Genomic DNA, 19,033 nt, shown 5'->3' on the forward strand with positions numbered 1-19,033 from the left:
CGGAGGCCCAAGGTGAGAAACAAAGGATTCGATCTTGGAACTCCCGAGGCGCCAGGCAAAGGTAACTTTGTTACTTCTTGGAGTCCCGCGAGAAGCCGGGGAGGGTCTCGCGAGAAGTTGAGGGTGCCGAGCCCCAGGGGCCTCCCGGGCTCTCGGCCTCGGAAGTGGGCGCGCCCGGCGTTGGCCCCGGGGAGGCTGGGGGAGGTGTTTTCGGACTTGGGGGCGGTCCCGCGGCGGGTCCGCCCACCCAGCCTGGTGTGTCCCGCGGGCGAGGAGACGCCCCGGAGCTTCCGAGTCGCGTCCTCGCCCCTGCCGCGTCCCCCGTGCCGTCCCGCCATGGCCGCGCGCCTTCTCCGTGGGTCCCTGCGAGTCCTGGGCGGGCGCTGTGCGCGCCGCGCGCCGCCCGCCGCGAGGTGAGTGCGGGCCTGGGCTGCCCGGCCGGGCCCGGCCCCGGGGCGGCGGGGGCGAGGTGGCCTTCGTGCCCCGACCCCGCCTAGGGCTGGGTCCCCCCCACCCACCGGGGTGACCAGGCCGGGAGATGCGGTCGGGCCCGCGCCCGTCGCGTGTCAACGCCTTTGGCGCTGGGAAACGGGGTGTCAGCCGTGTCGCCCCCACCCCGGGCCGACCCCCGGGAAGGCGCAGTGCCCCTCGGGCCCCGGGGCCGGGCACTGGGTCCTGAACCCGTCCCCTCCACCCCCCACCCCCCAGGAGCCCACATTTGGAAGAGTTTCGTTCCAAGACAAGGGCGCGGCTGCGTCCGCGCTCCGGTGACCTTTAGCCTAGTTAGTGGACTTGGCACGCCACCGACACCTGGTTCTCAACCTGGAAACTGGACTTCGCCCGTGGCCATGCGGAACGGAAGCATCCTAGGCAAATGATCCGGACATAGGGCCTGGGCTCTGCCAGTGAAATTAGCGTTAGATTTACTATCAGGATCCTTCAAGTAATTAAGTGGGAACGGATTAAAGGGGAGAGCTAAGTGGCTCAGTGACGTTTGTAACAAGATCAAAGGCTCAGATGCCATCTGATGTACTGAGCCCATTCACTGGGTGAGCAAACTGAAAACATCTATTACGATTCGTTATTAGAGGGGGTGGCCTAACTCATAAAGGAGCCAATTACCACATTGTTGTGAAGTATAAAGTGCCAATAGAGCTGTAAGACAATGCTTACACTTGTGGAGGCCTGGAACAGCTTTGGTTAAGGAGACCTTAACCAGAGAAGCCAGGCTTCTCTGCTGTTTTCCCCAGAACTTTAGAAGACAGTGCTCTTCGAACTTTTCTGGCATCACGACTCCTTTGTGCTCTAAGACGGTCTTTGGGAAAAGATCAGTTATTTTGGTTGAAGTATGGGAAGAAAACCTATGCTCACAAAGGGAATACAGGAAAAGGGAAGACGTGAGGGACTTTCTAAATGGGTTACTGGCTACAGTTCTATTATAAGCAGCTTAAACTTTTACGTGCATACAAATCATTGAAGATCTTGTATTATTTCTGATTCTCATTCAGCAGATCCGGAGTGAGGCCTGAGATTATGTGTTAAAAGAATATGCTAGTGGAGATTTTCTTTTTAAAATGTAAATGAGGCCTTCAAAGTAATTAGAACCTAGCTTGTGAGTTGAGTGGTTTGTTGAGGGAAGAGGCTGGCCGATTTATTTAGTACCGATGTCTTACTCTGTACTGTCAGGCCCTAAGGTTAGTAAATCATTTTGAAACTCAATAAGAGAAGTATGCTTATCTGCACCTTGTCTGCTGCCTACACCTGTCTGCCTTTATTGACAATTTTGAATGGCCTGTAAATGATAGGTATAAATGTCCCTTGGCAGAAAAAGCTTCCCCGCCTCTGCTAGAGAAAGAAATGTGCCATCAAACTTGTTTCCAAGTGGTTTGTTTTTTTTTTCTTCTGCATATTCTTTCAACTATCTTTGATCTCGAAGTCTTTACACTTTCACTATTCTTTTACTTTCCCATGCTTTAAAGTATTTTACTTAAAAACTTTCCAGATATGTCTCTATAATATGGAATAAATAATATTTAAATCCGGGCAGGCTTGCTGAGAATTCTGGTTCTGTTACTTACTCATTTGATAAATGACTCACTCTCTTAAGAGAACTAATTTCATAGTCTCAGCATTTTTTTTTCTTGCCTATACTGGGGTTTAATTCAGGGTGCTTGTGCTTACAGATCATGCTGTCAGCCTTTTTTGTCTATTGTGGGGCTTGAACTCCAAGCCTGGACGCTGCCCCTGAGCTCTTCAGCTCAAGGTGAGCACTCTACCACTTGAGCCACAGAGCCACGGTTTTCTGGTGGTTAATTGGAGATAAGAGTCTCACAGACTTTCCCGCCTAGGCTGGCTTTGAACTGTGATCCTCAGATCTCAGCCTCCTGAGTAGCTAGGATTATAGGCCTGAGCCATTGGTGACCAGCTAGTCTTGCTTTTTGTTGGTTATTTTAGACAGAGGCTTGTAGACTTTTCTGCTTGACTTCAAACTAATATCCTCAGACTCTTGAGTAGTTACATTTACAGGCATGAGCCATCAGTGCCAAAGTTCACTATATTCTAGTTATAGGGATACAGTGAATATTAATCTGTTCAATGCAGTGTGACTGATCTTTTACATACTGTGCATGTCCTGGTCTTATTATATGTAACCTCATGTATACTATTCTTACAACCATACTTGGCCTGTCTTATTATATGTAACCTCATGTATACTATTCTTACAACCATACTTGGCCTTTATGTTTTCTAAAACACCACATAGCATCTAGACTTGTAGCATTTGCTCTAGGCATTCTTTCATCCTATAATTTTTTATTGCAGAAATAAACTTGAATAACCCTTTGACCTTCAAGTATTTGCATATATTTCTCCACTCTGGTTTTACCTGCCTTGATTACAATATTTTTACTACAGCTTTGGTTCCTGGCTCACGCCAAGAACTATTTGTCATCTTCTGACATACTTCATAATTTGCTTATTTATGGTGTTCATGAGTTAGTGTTATGTGATCTCTTTTGAGTAGAATGCAAGCCTGAGAACAAGGATTTTGGATCTTATATCTCAAGTTAGTAGATCAGTGCTTGTCATAGAACAGACATCCAGTGAAAACATGTTAACAAAATGAATGAATGAGCAACGTAAAATTATTCAGATGACACAGTAGTAACCAGAAAAATACATGAAGATTGAAGGCCAACTAATGTATAAAAAGTGTAATACTAAATGTTTTTCACCGCTCATGTTTACCACCTAAAAGGCATCTTGGGCTGGGCATGTAGCTCAGCACTAGAACTCTTTTTTTTTTTTTTCAGCACTAGAACTCTTGCCTAATATATGTGTGGTTTGATCCCTAGCTTTGGGGTGGAGGAAGGCATCTCTGTTATATGTAAAAGGCGAAAGATTTATACGATCTGGCATCTCTGTTATATGAAGCTGTAAAACTAAAACAAAATGGCACTAAATGAATTTATATTAGTCAGTTTGGGCTGTCTGAGTGAAGTACTGTACTAGATGGATAACACAACAAAAGCTTAATTCTTACCTTTCTAGAAACTGAGAAATCTAAGATCAAGATGCTACCCAACTAAATTCCTCATGAGGTGTAGACCTGGTGTAGATACTGCATCCTTCTCACTGAGTCTTCAAATGGCCTATCCTTGAAGGAAAGAATCAATTCCTTATTTATGGGACCCTCAGCCTTATCAGATTATGACTCATCCTTTGACCTGTTTAACCTTTGTTACCTCCCCAAATCCATCTCTAAATTCAGTCCCACTAAAGGTTAGGCCTTCAGATTACGAATGTTAGTGGAATATAATTTAGTCCAAAGCATTGAGCAAAGAGAAAAGAAGCCAAAGTAGAATAAAGGGATCTATTTTACGGAGGTAAAAAGGTTACGTGTCAACAAACAAAAATATTTAATAATAGTACATTAAACTGAATTAGACCTTAGAAACACATTTTAATGTGTAGTTGATTACATAAAATATGTCTTTTCTAGTCAAGACTTTAAAAGAAAAGAAAATCAGCAGAATCTAAGAGAGAGAAACCACAAATCAGAAGTTAATGTAAAACAGAAAAGGGTTTAAATATATGATTATTTTAGGGACACAGCAGTAAAAGCCAGAACTAGTTTACTAAATTTGCAGCAGTACCAGGAGGCCTAATACATCAGTCATGTCTTTGTATCCTGCTAGAAGGAGCTATTGTAGCTATGAAAGGGAAGAACTACGTGACCACTGCTGCAGCCAGATGCTTCCGATCCAGACCTAAATAGTGACCAGGGACTTTCAGAGGTCTTTTCTGTGGGTGATTGGCTGTACTTTGACCTGGCAGGACCCATCACTAGTGTCCAGATAGTTGCTTGGTATATCAAGTTCCAGAAGAACCTGTATAAGTGGAAGGAAAGTTGACAGATCAAACTTTTTACCCCCTATCAGAATGGTGCTCAATTTCTTGTCTGTAAAAGTGATTTGGCCCTACAAGAGGCAATTGTTGCTGGGCTGAACATAAAAACTTTAAGCCAAGTCTTTGATCTGCTCTCTAAAACTCATGGTCTTCCATGATGACCAACATCTTGTAGTCATTGGATCTGCTGCAAACCACTGTACAGATGGTGTGAGTCTCTTTGGGATTTGCTTGAATACATCACCCAAGTCATAGGAGTCATTGTGCACATCATTGAAAATGGACAAGATTTTTTTTACCAGGACATTGAATATCTGAGTGGACTAAATCCTTCCAGAACTCATGACAAATTACACAGAATTCCAGATACTCACATATACAGTGAGACCAAAAGAGGATAGTCTTAAAAGAGAATCACAAAGGTGCACCTGTTCAGATATATACAAAATAATACACATACAGAAACGAACTCCAAAGATATGGAAGCAAAGGCCTTTTATTTCTTAATTTGTTTTTTCATTTGCGAATGACTCTGTATTTTTTGCCTTACATAGGTGTATTCACATGTACATCTAGGGGAACAGGCGGGGAGGGCACAGAATCAAAGGGAAAACAATGAAAAAGTGCAGCAGTGCAGCACACCAACTGTACAGGCCATCCAGGAAGGTGATCTATGCACTCTGGGTGGAGAGGGGAGGGAGGTAATAAGTTAGAAGGAGAGAACAAATGATACTATGCAATAGAAAATATACTTATTCCCGGATGTAGGTAAAAGTTACCCTGCTGCATATCACCTTTAAAACAACAATAAAGTAATTTAGAAAAAAAAAGTTCTTTTAGATGTGACTTTGAAAATGTGCAATGGATATGTCCCTCCAGGGGGACCTTAGGAAAAAGAAAACTGAAGAACTTTAAACAAAGTCTCTTTAAGCTTGGTGGCAGGAGCGTTAACAGGGAGTAGAGAAAACATTACGTTTATACCCACACTGGCATTGTAATGTGGCAATATATAATTTGTATGATTCTGCATATACTAATTTTGAAGCTTTTGCACTATTTTAACTATTCTATGTGACATGAAAACTTAGCAGTATTGTTCTGTTGTACTGTTTGAATTTTTCGTAATTGAATTCATGTATCTTGTGACAGTGCTATATTAGAAGTGGAAAAAAAAGAATTTAGAAGTGGAGACTACATGAATGATAAATTGCTTAATGATTAATTTTTAATGAATATTTTTAAGATGTTCTCATTCTGGAGGAGAAGACCGTCTAGAAACATCTTCTGCTAAAAAATTAACAGACATAGGAATTAGAAGAATATTTTCTTCAGAACATGATATTTTCCGAGAAAGTGTAAGGAAGTTCTTTCAGGAAGAAGTGATTCCTTATCACTCAGAGTAAGTAACATATTTTCACCTAATATAAAAAAAATTCCTTGAATACTGTTTTTGTACATAAAAAGTAGTGTTTTGTGCTTTAATTTTTTTTTTTTTTTTTTTTTTTTTGGGTCCAGTCATGGGGCCTGAACTCTGGGCCTGGGCGCTGTCCCTCAGCTCTTCAGCTCAAGGCTAGCGCTCTACCGCTTGAGCCACAGCGCCACTTCCAGCTTTTTTCTTTTTGCTTATGTGGTGCTGAGGAATTGAACCCAGGGCCTCATGCATGCAAGGCAAGCGCTCTACCACTGAGCCACCTTCCCAGCCCTAATAATAATTTTTACTTCATAATGTTCTTAAGTTCCAGGATTCTTCATTTATTTATTTATTTATTTATTTATTTATTTATTGTGGTGCTAAGTCTCAAGCCAGGGCTTCTCTTATCCTAGGCATTTACCCTTCTCTACACTTTATCCTCAGCCCTGTTCTTATCTGTTTAAATGAATGAACTTTAAAATTTTTTTAATTAACTTTATTTTTTGAGATTGGGTTTCTTTGTTTCCTTTTTTCTTTTGTTCTGGCCCTCAGGCTTGAACTCAGGGCCTGGACACTGAGCTTAAAATTTTGCTCAAGGCTAGTGCTTGAGCCACAGGCTCCTTTCCAGCTTTTTCTAGTTAATTGTTAAATGAGTCTCATAGCTTTTCCTATCCAGGCTGGCTTTGAACTGTGGTTCTCAGATCTCAGGCTCCTGAGTAGCTAGGATTACAGGTGTGAGCCACTGTGTCTGGATGCACAATGATTTTTAGATGTTGTTTAAAATAAGCTTCCTGAGCCATATTAGTAGCTTATAACATACCTATGATCCTAGGTACTTAGGAAACTGAGATCTGGGGATTGTGGTTTGAAGCTATCCTGGGCAGAAAAGTCCATGAAACTCCAGTTTAACCAACAAAAAAGCCAGAAATGGAGCTGTGGGTCAAGTGGTAGAGCACCAGCCTTGAGTGAAAAAGTCAATGAAGAGTGTGAGGGCTGACTTTAAGCCCCACTACTGCCCCCCCCCCCAAATTAAAGAATACAGTAGAATAATCAAATAAGCTTACAGTAAGTTTTTAATGAATAGTTTTTGGCTAGAATGCCAAATTAGCTAGACTATAAGGAGAATTGTAGTATAATTTCTTCTAGGAGAAAGTTTATTTCTTCACTACTTTTAAATTTTGGTTGAATGAGGTCTTGATGTAAAAATAAGTTTATTTCTAAACTCTTTCCTACTTAGTATCTTCAAATACCTTATGTCTTAACTATACATAATGTTTCAAAAGTAAAAAATTGCAGATTTGTTCACTATCACTTAACTAGCCACCTGTTTCTTCATTTCACCATTCCCATTTTCAAAGGAAAGCTGGAATTGGGATATAGCTTAGGAATAGAGTACTTATTTAGCATTCTTGCACTAGGTTTTCCTTCCTAGTGTAAAGTAGAATGGTAGTGAAGAAGACAACTGAGTTGTCACAGTGAGAAATTCATTTGACAGATGCACGCTGCAAGGTGTTTTTACTGTCCTGTTGTTATTTAAATTTAATGAGACTACTTTGCACTTTGTTGGCTTTGGTATGCTTTTTCTGTGAGCTTAGCTTTTAAGTAAATACATAGACTTTACAAAGACATGGGCAAATTTCTAAGACCATATGTCACAACTAAACTTACGCTAAGTGAAACACCATGTCATCAACAAATACCAATAAATATTGATGAATATTAATATTCATATCAAATAATATGAATATTAATAATACTAATCACCAGGCATCTGTTGCTTATGCCTATAATCCTACCTACTGAGGAAGCTGAGATCTGAGTATCACAGTTTGAAGCTAGCCTGGACAGGAAAGTCTGAGACTCTGTGTCTAATTAACCAGCAAAAAGCTCAAAGCCGGGCTGTGGGTCAGGTGGTAGACTACCAGCCTTGAGAACAAAAGCTCAGGGACAGTGCTCTGTTCTTGAGTTCAAAGGACAAAAAGTAGCAAACAGGAATGAAAAAGGAGGAGAAATGACAGCAAAATCAGGTGGAAGTGGAAGGTTTGGCCAGTGTCTGAGTTACCATAAATTAAGGAGGCATTCCTACACAGAATCATTTGTAAATTCAAACTGTGGCCATTAAAATAATTTGAAAGAACTTTGCTTTATTTTTATACATTTATTATTTGCAGGTGGGAGAAAGCTGGAGAAGTGAGTAGAGAGCTTTGGGAAAAAGCTGGAAAGCAAGGACTGCTGGGTATCAACATTGCAGAGAAACATGGTGGTATTGGTGGTGACTTGTTCTCTACAGCTCTTACTTGGGAGGAGCAGTAAGTATGAAAACATTTGAACTTGAATCTGTTTTATAAATTCACCTTTGTGAAATAATAATAAAAATGTTGACTTATATTCTTAGAATATTGAAAATTCAATGCAAATTTTGACAGATTATATTACTCATATACTCTTGGATATTTTTTGGATGTAAGAAGATAAAATCCTATTGAAGTTCTTGAGATAGATACTGTTGAAAGTTAATGAGATAGCAGGGCACTGGTGGCTCACTCCTATAATCCTAACTACTCAGGAGGCTGAGATCTGAGGAGAGTAGCTCAAAGTCAGCCTGGACTGTAAAATCCCTAAGAGACTCTTATCTCTAATTAACCACCAGAAAATTGGAAGTGGCACTGTGTGGCTCAAAGTGTCGTAGAGTGCTAGCCGTGAGTAGAAAAAGCTCAGGGATAAGGCTGAAGCCCTGAGTTTAAGACCCACTACTGACCAATAGAAAAAAAAAAGAGAGATAGTTTTTGGGGGGCTGGTTTATATGTTTTCCCTCCTTCAATAAAATATTTGAAACAACATCAGAATGAAAAAAATAAGAATAAACGATCATTTCAGTTAAATTGAGCAAGATTTGAAGTAACAATTCATCAAAAAAGCAGCGCAATTTTTGAAAAGGAAAAATGTTCATCCTAGCTGGGTACTGGTAGCTTATGCCTATAATCCTAGCTTCTCAGGAGACTGAGATCTGAGGATCACAGTTCAAAGTGCATGAGACTTCTATCTCCAGTTAACCACCAAGTCAAAGTAGAGCTGTGGCTCAAATGATACAGACCAGCCTTGAGGCACAAAACTTCAAGAACAGTACCCAGGCTCTGAGGCCTCAGGACTGGCATACACACTCACATACATACACACAAATGTTCATAGTACAAAGCAAAGTCAATTAGCCTAGAGGTATCATTTTACATATGTACAATTTCAGTGAGAAGATATATCTTAAATACCTAGGGTTGCTACAATTGTTGTAGTATATTCATATATTGCTGGTGGCAATATAAGGGAAATATATATGAAAAATTAAAATATTCCTGCTCTTTCCTTAGTATGTCATTTTGGAGATTTTATCTTGACAAAATAAAATAGGAAAAATAGAAGCTATGTTTATATATTGCCACACTAGAAATTATTGTTATATTAGATCATAATCTCCCAAATTTCAAAGCAATCTAAATGTCCAGTGGTGAGTGAATTTATTATAAGTGTATTATGGAACATATACTAAACAATTGGAATATTTTGCAGCTACTTTTTTTTCACAGTGGGGATTGAACTTGAGCTTATAGGCAGTTAAAGACAGCCATGCCTTTAACCATTATCTTTTTAAGATTATAATTAATAAAGGTATAAAATGAAGATAGGTAAGAAGAAAATAGCAAAGTGAAAAACTTAGTTTGGCTGCATTTATAATAGAATCTATCCAAAATGTTGTTTGCTAAAATAAAAATATGTTAGAATAATAGAATTATGGGTGATCAATATTTTAATTCCTAATTCATTAAGCATTTATTGAGCTTATAGAGCACAGCAAATATGTTAGAACAATCAATTAAAAGACTAGCAAAACAAGGAGAAGATCTTCACTAGCCATACAACGGACAAGGGTCTCATATCTAAAATATACCTGGAACTCAAAAAATTAAATCCTCCAACAACAAATACTCAAAGAAACAACTGCCCGATAAATAAGTGGGCTAAAGACTTAAAGAGAAACTTCTCTGAAGAGGAAAGAAGGATGGCCAGTAGACACATGAAGAAATGCTCAACCTCCCTAGCCATAAAAGAAATGCAAATCAAAACAACATTGAGATACCATCTCACACCAGTTAGAATGGCTGTAATCAAGAACTCTAATAACAACAGATGCTGGAGGAGATGTGGACAGAAGCGAAACTTACTGCATTGTTGGTGGGAGTGTAAACTTATTCAACCACTTTGGAAAGTAGTATGGAGGTTCCTCAAAAGACTCTACATAGAGCTCCCCTATGACCCAGCAATCCCACTTTTGGGCATTTACCCAAATGATCACAAACAAGACCATACTAAAGCTACCAGCACAGCTATGTTTATTGCAGCATTATTTACCATAGCTAAGATATGGAACCAACCCAGATGCCCCTCAGTAGATGAATGGATCAAGAAAATGTGGTATATATACACAATGGAATTCTATGCCTCCATCAGAAAGAATGACATTACCCCATTTGTTAGGAAATGGAAAGACTTGGAAAAAATTATATTAAGTGAAGTAAGCCAAGCCGAAAGAAACATAGGTCCCATGGTTTCCCTTATTTGCAATAACTAGTATGTGTCTGAGGCAAATAGAAACTGTCAGACAAGTTGATGTTGTGCGAAAGGAACCCCAAGATAAGGATTCAAATGTTTTTTTTCTTTCTTGTGATTGTTTCCAATGTATTTATAAGATGATTTCTTTGTTGCTTTGTATGTACCTGCCCCAGGGCATAAGCCCTGCTTTCACTGTATTTGATATTGATATAATTTGTGGAGGGGAAGGGAAAAAACAGTTTAAATAGGATTACAGGTGGACCCATTACAACAATGAGATGTACAAGACGTTATATCAAAAAATGAACTTTACAACTTTGGCGGGGGGTAGGAGGTGGTAGGGGTGTGGGGGGGGGTGTGGGTGGAGAGGGGAAGGGATGATATGGGGAAACAAAGGAAGAGGCAACAATGCTTGATAAGAAATGTACTCACTATCTTGCCCATGTAATTCTAACCCCTCTGTATGGTATTTTCACAATTTTAAAAAATAAAAGGCTAGCAAAAACAAAGTGGGAAAGTATTCAGGAAGGTCATAGATTTATGAGGACATAGACTTTTACCACACAATAGGATAAGATCTTTTATACTTTGTTGTAATATTATTTTATGTCATTGTTACTTATTATTATTATAGTTACTTTTATTGAAAAAGTTAAAACTATTTTGTGCTGTTAACTATTTTACATTTTCTGCTTCATTTTTAGAGCATATTCAAATTGTACAGGCCCAGGTTTCAGTCTTCATTCGGATATTGTCATGCCCTATATTGCAAACTATGGCTCAAAAGAACAGATTGAACGCTTCATTCCCCGGATGACTGAGGGCAAATGTATTGGGGCCATAGCAATGACAGAACCTGGAGCTGGAAGGTAAGTCAGTGTTCTTTGGTTTTGATCTCTTGGAATCAGTGCCCTAGTAGCAGATACCTTTTCAAGTATGTTCATTGTTTCTCATTACCTCTGTGTTCTGCACATAGATTCAACTTCAAATCTAAAATATTTAGAAAAACTAGTCACATCAGCATCAAATACATACATTTTTTTCTTGTCATTTCCTCAACAATAGAGTATAGTAACTGTTTATATGACATTTACATTTTCTTGGTTGTTTTAAATGCTAGAGATTATTTAAAATATGCAGGAAGATGTGCATAAATTATGTGCATGTACTGCATTGTTGTGTTTAGAACTTAAGCATCTATAAATTTTGGTATTTTCAAGGGTCCTGCAACCAATCCTCTTTTGATACTTGGGGATGACTGAATTTTATAAAAGATTAAGCTAGATATATGACAAAAGTGAGCATAGCATTAATCATAGCCTCATATAACTTACAATTTCAATGGGAAAAGACATTTGTGTACAAAAAAGTCATTTTAATATATGCGTTTGCAACATCAACAAAATGTTACATAAATGGAAGTATATCTGTTGAATCTTCAGTGCAGTCAATTTCATCTTATTTTTTATTATTTTAATTTTATTGTCAAGGTGATATATAGAGGGGATACAGTTACGTAAGTAAGGTAATCAGTGTAATGTATTTTAAATGTGAGGTGATCCTCACCTGAATGTTGAGCAGGCTGTTAAAATATGTTTCTGGAACTTTGAAGACTGAAAGAATATTTCAGAAGTAAGAGAATGCTAAGAAATAATGAGAAATTATGGTGAAAAGATGAAAATTATGAGGGAAAGAACAAGAAGATGGAACATTTTTTTTTCTTCAATTAGACGGGGTTGGCACTGTGTATTTCTTTGTTTGGGCTATATAGAAAAGGTTAGAATTGCTGGAAATCACCTAGAATTTTACTGACTCTTCCCCTTCCATGTACTAGGCAACTTCCTTATATAGTTTATTTGCATGATACTTTAGCATTTTATAAATGCTTTCTTGTCAGGGATGGGAAGGGGAAACAAAGGAAGAGGCAACAATTCTTGATAAGAAATGTACTCTTTCCCTTGCCCATGTAATTGTAACCCCTGTGTATGGTATTTTCACAATACATACTTATAAAATAAAAAATAGAAAAATGCTCTCCTGTGATTTCAGTAATCTGAATGGAATATAGGGATATTATGGTTCACATGTTAGGAAAAAAACAGAAAATGAGAAATAAGGTATCTATTGTACTGAGAACAGAACATAAGAAATAAGTTGTTTATTATAGAGCAGATAAGTGGAGTATTGGAGCTGTTGTTATCTTCGATAAAATTGCTGAGCTTCAATGTCTATATCAGTGAACATAAGATATAAAACTTAATGTGATTATTGTAAGGATCTAAATTCCTTGTACATCATTGGTATATCCTTACTCCATTTTCAGTATTTCATATTTGCCATCAACAGTTTCATATTTACCATTAAAAGTTTACAGAAAATCCACTAAATACATCACTACTTTTATTGCCTTGATATGTCTCTGTATAGAAAGAATGTTTTAATAAATCATGTTCAAATATTAGGAGCTGATACTTCTTACTAATCATGAAAAATACTGCCTTAAAATATAATAGTGTCTAGCCTTAAAATGTGATTCACATACAATTTTTTTTTGGTTTTTGTTTTTTCTAGTTTATTGTTTTTTTAGAGGTGATGTACGGCAAGGTTACCTTGACATACATCCGGGAATAAGTGTATTTCCTTTTGCAAAGTGTCATCTGTTCTCTCGTTCTCTCCCATTCCCTCTCTCCCATCTCCACCCCTGAGCTGCATAGTTCACTTCCATGAATGTCCAGTGCAGCCAGTGCACTTCACTGATGCACTTTTCACCCTTTTTTTCCTGATTCTGTGCCTTTCCCCACCCTCCCTCAGATATGAATAAGCTGTATATAATAAGGTAAAGAATACAACAACGTAAAAAAACTAAGAATTCATTTCAGTATGTATATTATGTAAAATAATATACATACTGAAATGAATTCTTAGTTTTTTTACATACATATTTTTACATACATATGAGGAGGCACTTGGGTATAGCACCTTTGTGATTCTCTCCTAAGACTATCCTCTTTTGGTCCCACTTTATGTGGTACCTAGAATTCTGTGTATTTTGTCATATCCTAGTACTTTTTAGATCTAATTTCCACATATCAGGGAGATTGACCCTCTGATTTTGGCTTACCTCACTTAACATGATTTGTTCTAGTTCCATCATTTCCATGGATATGACATTATTTTATTCTTTCTAATGGCTGTGTAAAATTCCATTGTATATAGGTACCACATTTTTTGGATCCACTCATCTATTGTTGGACATCTGGGTTGTTTCCATATCTTGGTTATTGGGAAATAGTGCAGCAGTGAACATGGATATGCAGGAGTCCTTATCATATCCTGGCTTATGATGCTCAGAGTAGATGGCAAGGAGTGGTGTATGGCTGGGTCCTAGGGAAGGTCTATGTTTAGTTTTTTTAAGGGACCTCTAGACTGATTTCCATGTTAGTTGTACTAGTTTACATTCCCACCAGCAGTGAAGTGAGATTCCTTTTTTTCCCACATCCCCATTAGCATTTGTTGTTATAATTCAAAATGCTGGCCAATCTAACTGGGGTAAGATAGTATCTCAAGGTCTTTTTGATTTGCATTTCCTTTATGGCCAGGGATGATAACCATTTTCTCATGTGTTTCTCTGCCATTCTTGCCTCTTCCTTTGAGAAGTCTCCTCTTAGCTCCCTTGCCCATTTAGTAATTGGGAATTTAGTTTGGGAATGGTTAGTTTCTTGAGCTCCTTGTATATAATGGATATTAATCATTTGTCTGATGTATTGCTAGCAAAGATCTTTTTCAAGTTGGTTGGCTGTCTTTTTAGTTTAGTAAATATATCCCTGAGCTGTACAGAAACTTTTTATTTTAATGTAGTTCCACTTGTCAAGTACCTCTCCTATCTGTTGTGCCCCTGGCATTCTATTTGGGAAGTTCCTGCCTGTACCTGTAAGTTCTAACATCTCTCTTTCTCTCTTTTGCAGTAGTTTCAGAGTTTCAGGTCTGATATTGAAGTCTTAAAATCCCCCCTTTTTTGGGGGGGTCAGTTGGAGGGGGCTTGACCTCTGGGCCTGGGCGCTGTCCCTCAGCTCTTCAGCTCAAGGCTAGCACTTGAGCCACAACGCCACTTCCGGTTTTCTGGTGGCTTATTGGAGATAAGAGTATCATAGACTTTCCTGCTTGGGCTGGCTTTGAACCGCATTCCTCAGATTTCAGCATCCTGAGTAGCTAGGATTATAGGCGTTAGCCACCTGTACCCGGCTCTGAATCCATTTTTGATGGTGCATGGTCTTTTTTGATGTACATGGTACAGGGATCCACGTGTAATTTTCTGCATATGGATGCACAGTTTTCCCAACACCAGTTGTTGAAGAGGCTGTGTTTTTTCCACTGCATGTCCTTGGCTCCTTTGTCAAATGTAAGTATGTGGTTTTATTTCTGGGTCTTCTACTCCATTGATCTTCAAGTCTTTTTGTGCCAATACCAAGCTTTGTTATTACAGCTCTGTAGTAGAGTTTGAAATCTGGTACTAATACTGCCTGCACTGTTTTTGTACCTAGATTGCCTTGGATATTCTAGGTCTTTTGTTGTTCCATATGAACTTTTGGATTCTTTTGTCTTTTCTAAGTAAAGAAGGTCATTTGGGATTTTGAGGAGGATTGCATTGAATTTGGCAGTATGGCCATTTTTACAATATTGATTCTACCTATCCATGAACATGGAAGGTCTTTCCATTTTCTGGTGTCCTCTTTGATTTTGTTCTTTAGATTTTTATAGTTTTCACTAGAAAGATCTTTTACCTCTTTGGTTAGGTTGATTCTAGGTTGATTTTTTTTTTTTTTGAGGCTATTGCAAAGGGGATCACTGGGATGAAGCCTACTTGGTCAGAATGTATGATTTTTGTTATTGTTGTTTCTGGATTCTGTTGGCTAATATTTTATTGAGGAGCTTTGCATCTGTGTTCATCAGAGAAATTGGTCTGTAGTTCTCTTTTGTTTGATCCTTACCTGGTTTGGGGGTGAGCATGATATTTGCTTTATAGAATGAGTTTGGAGTTGCTCTCTCTGCTATTTCACTGAAAAGCTTGAGGAGTATTGGTCTTAGTTCATCTCAAAGTCTTAAGATTTCAGCAGTGAATCCATCTGGGGTTGGGCTTTGCCTTGTTGGGAAATATCTGATTATTTCCTCTATCTCCTTGCATGTTTTTGGTTTGTTTAGCTGGTTTATATCTTCTTGGTTCACTTTAGGCAGTTTATATGTTTCTAAAATTTCATCCATTTCTGCTAAATTTTCCTTCTTTAGTAAGTATAGGGGGGGTTTTGGTTTTCTTTTGCTTTGTTGCCAGTACTAGGGCTTGAACTCAGGGCCTGGGCACTGTCCCCGAGGAGGAGCAGGAGCGGAGCGGCCTCCAGCCTGGGCGCTTAGACCCGTCCTCTGAGGGAGGCCGGGCAGACTAGCCTCAGGCCTCTGGGATGGGTGGGGTGTCACGGGCAGACTCCTGGCCGTGAGTGGAATGGTGTCTGTTGTTCTCATGCCGGTAGTCAGATGCAGGGTCCTAGCACCCCACCTCCCTTCCCCAGAGAGTCCCAGGGGCCCTGGAAAGCCAGCAGGCGTCAGGGGACGAGGAAGGGGCTGGCCCGGTTGTCCTCTTCAGGTGTGGTGCCTCGCGGTGGGTGAGGATGCTGGCCAGCTCTGCGGGCGCCACCAGCACCGGCCTCGCCCTGCGGGCCGGGGTCCCGAGCGGCATGGAGCTGCTCCTGCAGCATGCTCGCGTTTCTTATCAAGCATTGTAGCCTCCTCTTTGTTTCCCCTTCCCATCCCTTCCCACCCCCCCCAATCCTCCCTGCCCCCCCCCCCCCCCCGCACCAAAGTTGTAAAGTTCGTTTTCGACAAAACGACTTACACATCTCATTGTTGCAATGCGTCCACCTGTATCCTTAGTTGAACGGTTTGTTTTTCCCCTTCCCCGCCACAAATTATACGGACATCAAATACAATGAAAGCAGGGGTTATACGGAGTGCATTTCAGGACTCCCAAGTCTCCGGCTGGCTAGAGAGAACCGGGGCGATTCTCTGTCCTTTGCCCACCACCTCCCCGTCCGCAAGCAATTCTGAAGGCCAAAGTCACTTGGCCCAAATCCGAGTGTCAGCCAAAACACACTCTCCAGAAGAAATGCCGCTTCCACGTCCTGCGGCCGCTACCCTCCCGGCTTACTGCCTCTCCTTTTCTCTCTGTGGGATCTCCCTCTGCCCCTAAGGGCGCTTGTGATTATGTGTAGAGCTCACCCAGATAATCTATGATAGTCTCCCCATGTCGACATCCTTAAGCTAATGACATCTCAATGATCCTTTCCCCATGTAAGATAGTTTACAGGTGTTAGGGATTAGGACTTAATACCTTTCTGGAGTCAGTATTCATTCCAGTTTGGAGAGCGAATAAAAGTACTGTGAAGTTGGGCATGGTGGCACTTGCCTATAGTTTCAACACACAGGATTAAAAGGCAGGAGCTTTCCAGCCTTAGCTACATAGACCATGTCTCAAACAAAACAAACAAGTAACACTGGTCAGCACAATGGAGTATAAAAATACAAAGACCATGCATTGGAATGATCACAAAAAATTGCCAGTAGAAATATAGAATATTTACACATATATTGTAATATATTCATGAAAATTGAAATCTAGGTGTTCACCTCACCAGTAGGAGATTATTTTAAAGTCATGGTAAAATCATATGATGATAGTCTATGTACTTGAAAATCACCTTGCAAAAAAGCATTAGATATTATTCAGAGATCAAAATCATATGTCTAGTTCTGAATTCAAAAACATGTTTGTATTATTTAAAATATTAGAAATATATGCTTTTAAAATATACACTTGGGAGATAAAGTTATGTGACATATTTGTCCTTCTGAGTACTGTCTGTATTTTTCATATTTTAATTAGAAATATTTCCTTTCTTTATATTTAGAAAAAATATTCTCCTTCTAGAGCAAGATTTTCAGAAAAACATAGCATTTGAGGCATAGTCTTAAATGATTATTTTATCTTTACTTACATGTTTTTATGTTAGTTATGCAGGAGGAGTTTTATTGTGACAGTTCCACACATGTATAAAATGTTTTATTTGTAGCTATTTAACAGTAGCTAAGTTTTTGCTGGAAAGATATAGAGGAATGGACCAACGTACATAGAGGCAGGTAGGTACTACACATAATCTTGAGCATAATGGCCTGGAAATTTTGGGTTCTTGAGAGTTGATTAGGCTTCTGTGTATGCTGTGAAGTCTACCTAGTTTATGTAATTTTAATCATATGCTTGTTCATGGAAGATCTTTATAATAAGATTTTTCTTAATTGAATTATGTGAACATATCTAATACTAGAAATTATATAATGGGGTATTCAGTTTTAATGATCATATATACATTTTTTGCATAACATTTGTATAATTTTTTTTTTTGGTCGGTCGTGGGGCTTGTACTCTGGGCTTGGGCGCTGTCCCTGTGCTCTTCAGCTCAAGCTGAGCACTTTACCACTTGAGCCACAGCGCCACTTCCGGTTTTCTAGTGGTTTATTGGAAAAAGAAGTCTCACGGACTTTCCTGCCTGGGCTGGCTTTGAACTGTGATCCTCAGATCTCAGCTTCCTGAGTAGCTAGGATTATAGTGCCCGGCTTGTATATATATATTTTTAATCTATTGATGATTTTTTTCTTTTTCAATTATAGTGATTTACAAGGAGTAAGAACAAATGCAAAAAAAGATGGAAGTGATTGGATTCTCAATGGAAGCAAGGTACGTGAAGGGCTTCTTCTCAAGCTGCTCTCTCTAGAAGCAGGCCACCATTATCCATGTCTCAGAACTACTCACTGACTTTTTTTATTCTTCCGCAACAAGATTTCACTGTGTAGCTCAGGCTCTCCTGGAACTTAGTATGTAGGCCAGGGTGGCCTCTAAATAACCACCTCCAAAAAAACAGAAACAAACTATGGCCACTTACAAGGAGAATTGTCAGAACTTTCTTAAAAATGGAATCAGCCATGATGAAAATACATTAGGTTAGACTATTGTAGAAATGGTTCATGAAATGGAGGTATGGCTCAAATGGTAAAGTATAAATAAACCATGGGCCCAAAAACCAACCAAGTGTTAAAGGCTCTGAGTTCAAGCCCCCGTATTGGCACACAGAGAGGGAAGAGAGAGACAAAGAGAGAGATATACAGAATCTATTATTTCTATAATTCCAAGAACTTTTGGAGAACTTGGCTTGATTATTATCACTTTGAGATCTGTATATTAAAGTGATTTATGTTTTTTATGTTGACTTTTTTTCTATTCTTTTGGTTGTTTTATCTATAGTTAATAGAGTTCAGAGACTGAATTTTAGAGTGAAATTGTACAAATTCTGTGATTCAATACTGAAAAAAAAATCACTCTGCAGTTAAACTGTCAGCTGCACACAGCAGTCAGAACTAAAGGTGTTTTTCTTTTTATATCTTTAATTCATTTATTTATTTTACCTATTTTATTTTTATTTTTGGGGGCTTGAACTCAGGACTTAGGCACTATCCCTGAACTTTTGTGCTCAAGGCTTTTTACTTTACCATTGAATCACAGCTCCA

The 19,033-nt window shown here is 39.2% G+C and overlaps 1 protein-coding gene across 1 annotated transcript in view; it reads left to right on the forward strand.

Annotated features, from left to right (window-relative positions):
• The first annotated feature begins 253 nt into the window (after positions 1-253).
• The window catches only part of Acadl (acyl-CoA dehydrogenase long chain), a 34,125-nt gene continuing 15,345 nt past the window's right edge, over positions 254-19,033 (forward strand). Inside the window, exons 1-5 of the mRNA XM_042679039.1 lie at positions 254-413; positions 5,654-5,809; positions 7,993-8,130; positions 11,131-11,295; positions 18,140-18,206. Coding sequence (XP_042534973.1) covers positions 337-413; positions 5,654-5,809; positions 7,993-8,130; positions 11,131-11,295; positions 18,140-18,206 — 603 coding nt within the window. The 5' untranslated portion in view covers positions 254-336. The remainder of the gene's footprint in view (positions 414-5,653; positions 5,810-7,992; positions 8,131-11,130; positions 11,296-18,139; positions 18,207-19,033) is intronic.

Source organism: Dipodomys spectabilis, unplaced genomic scaffold, assembly GCF_019054845.1.
Source record: "Dipodomys spectabilis isolate Male_0828 unplaced genomic scaffold, ASM1905484v1 ptg000051l, whole genome shotgun sequence".
Lineage (NCBI taxonomy): Eukaryota > Metazoa > Chordata > Mammalia > Rodentia > Heteromyidae > Dipodomys > Dipodomys spectabilis.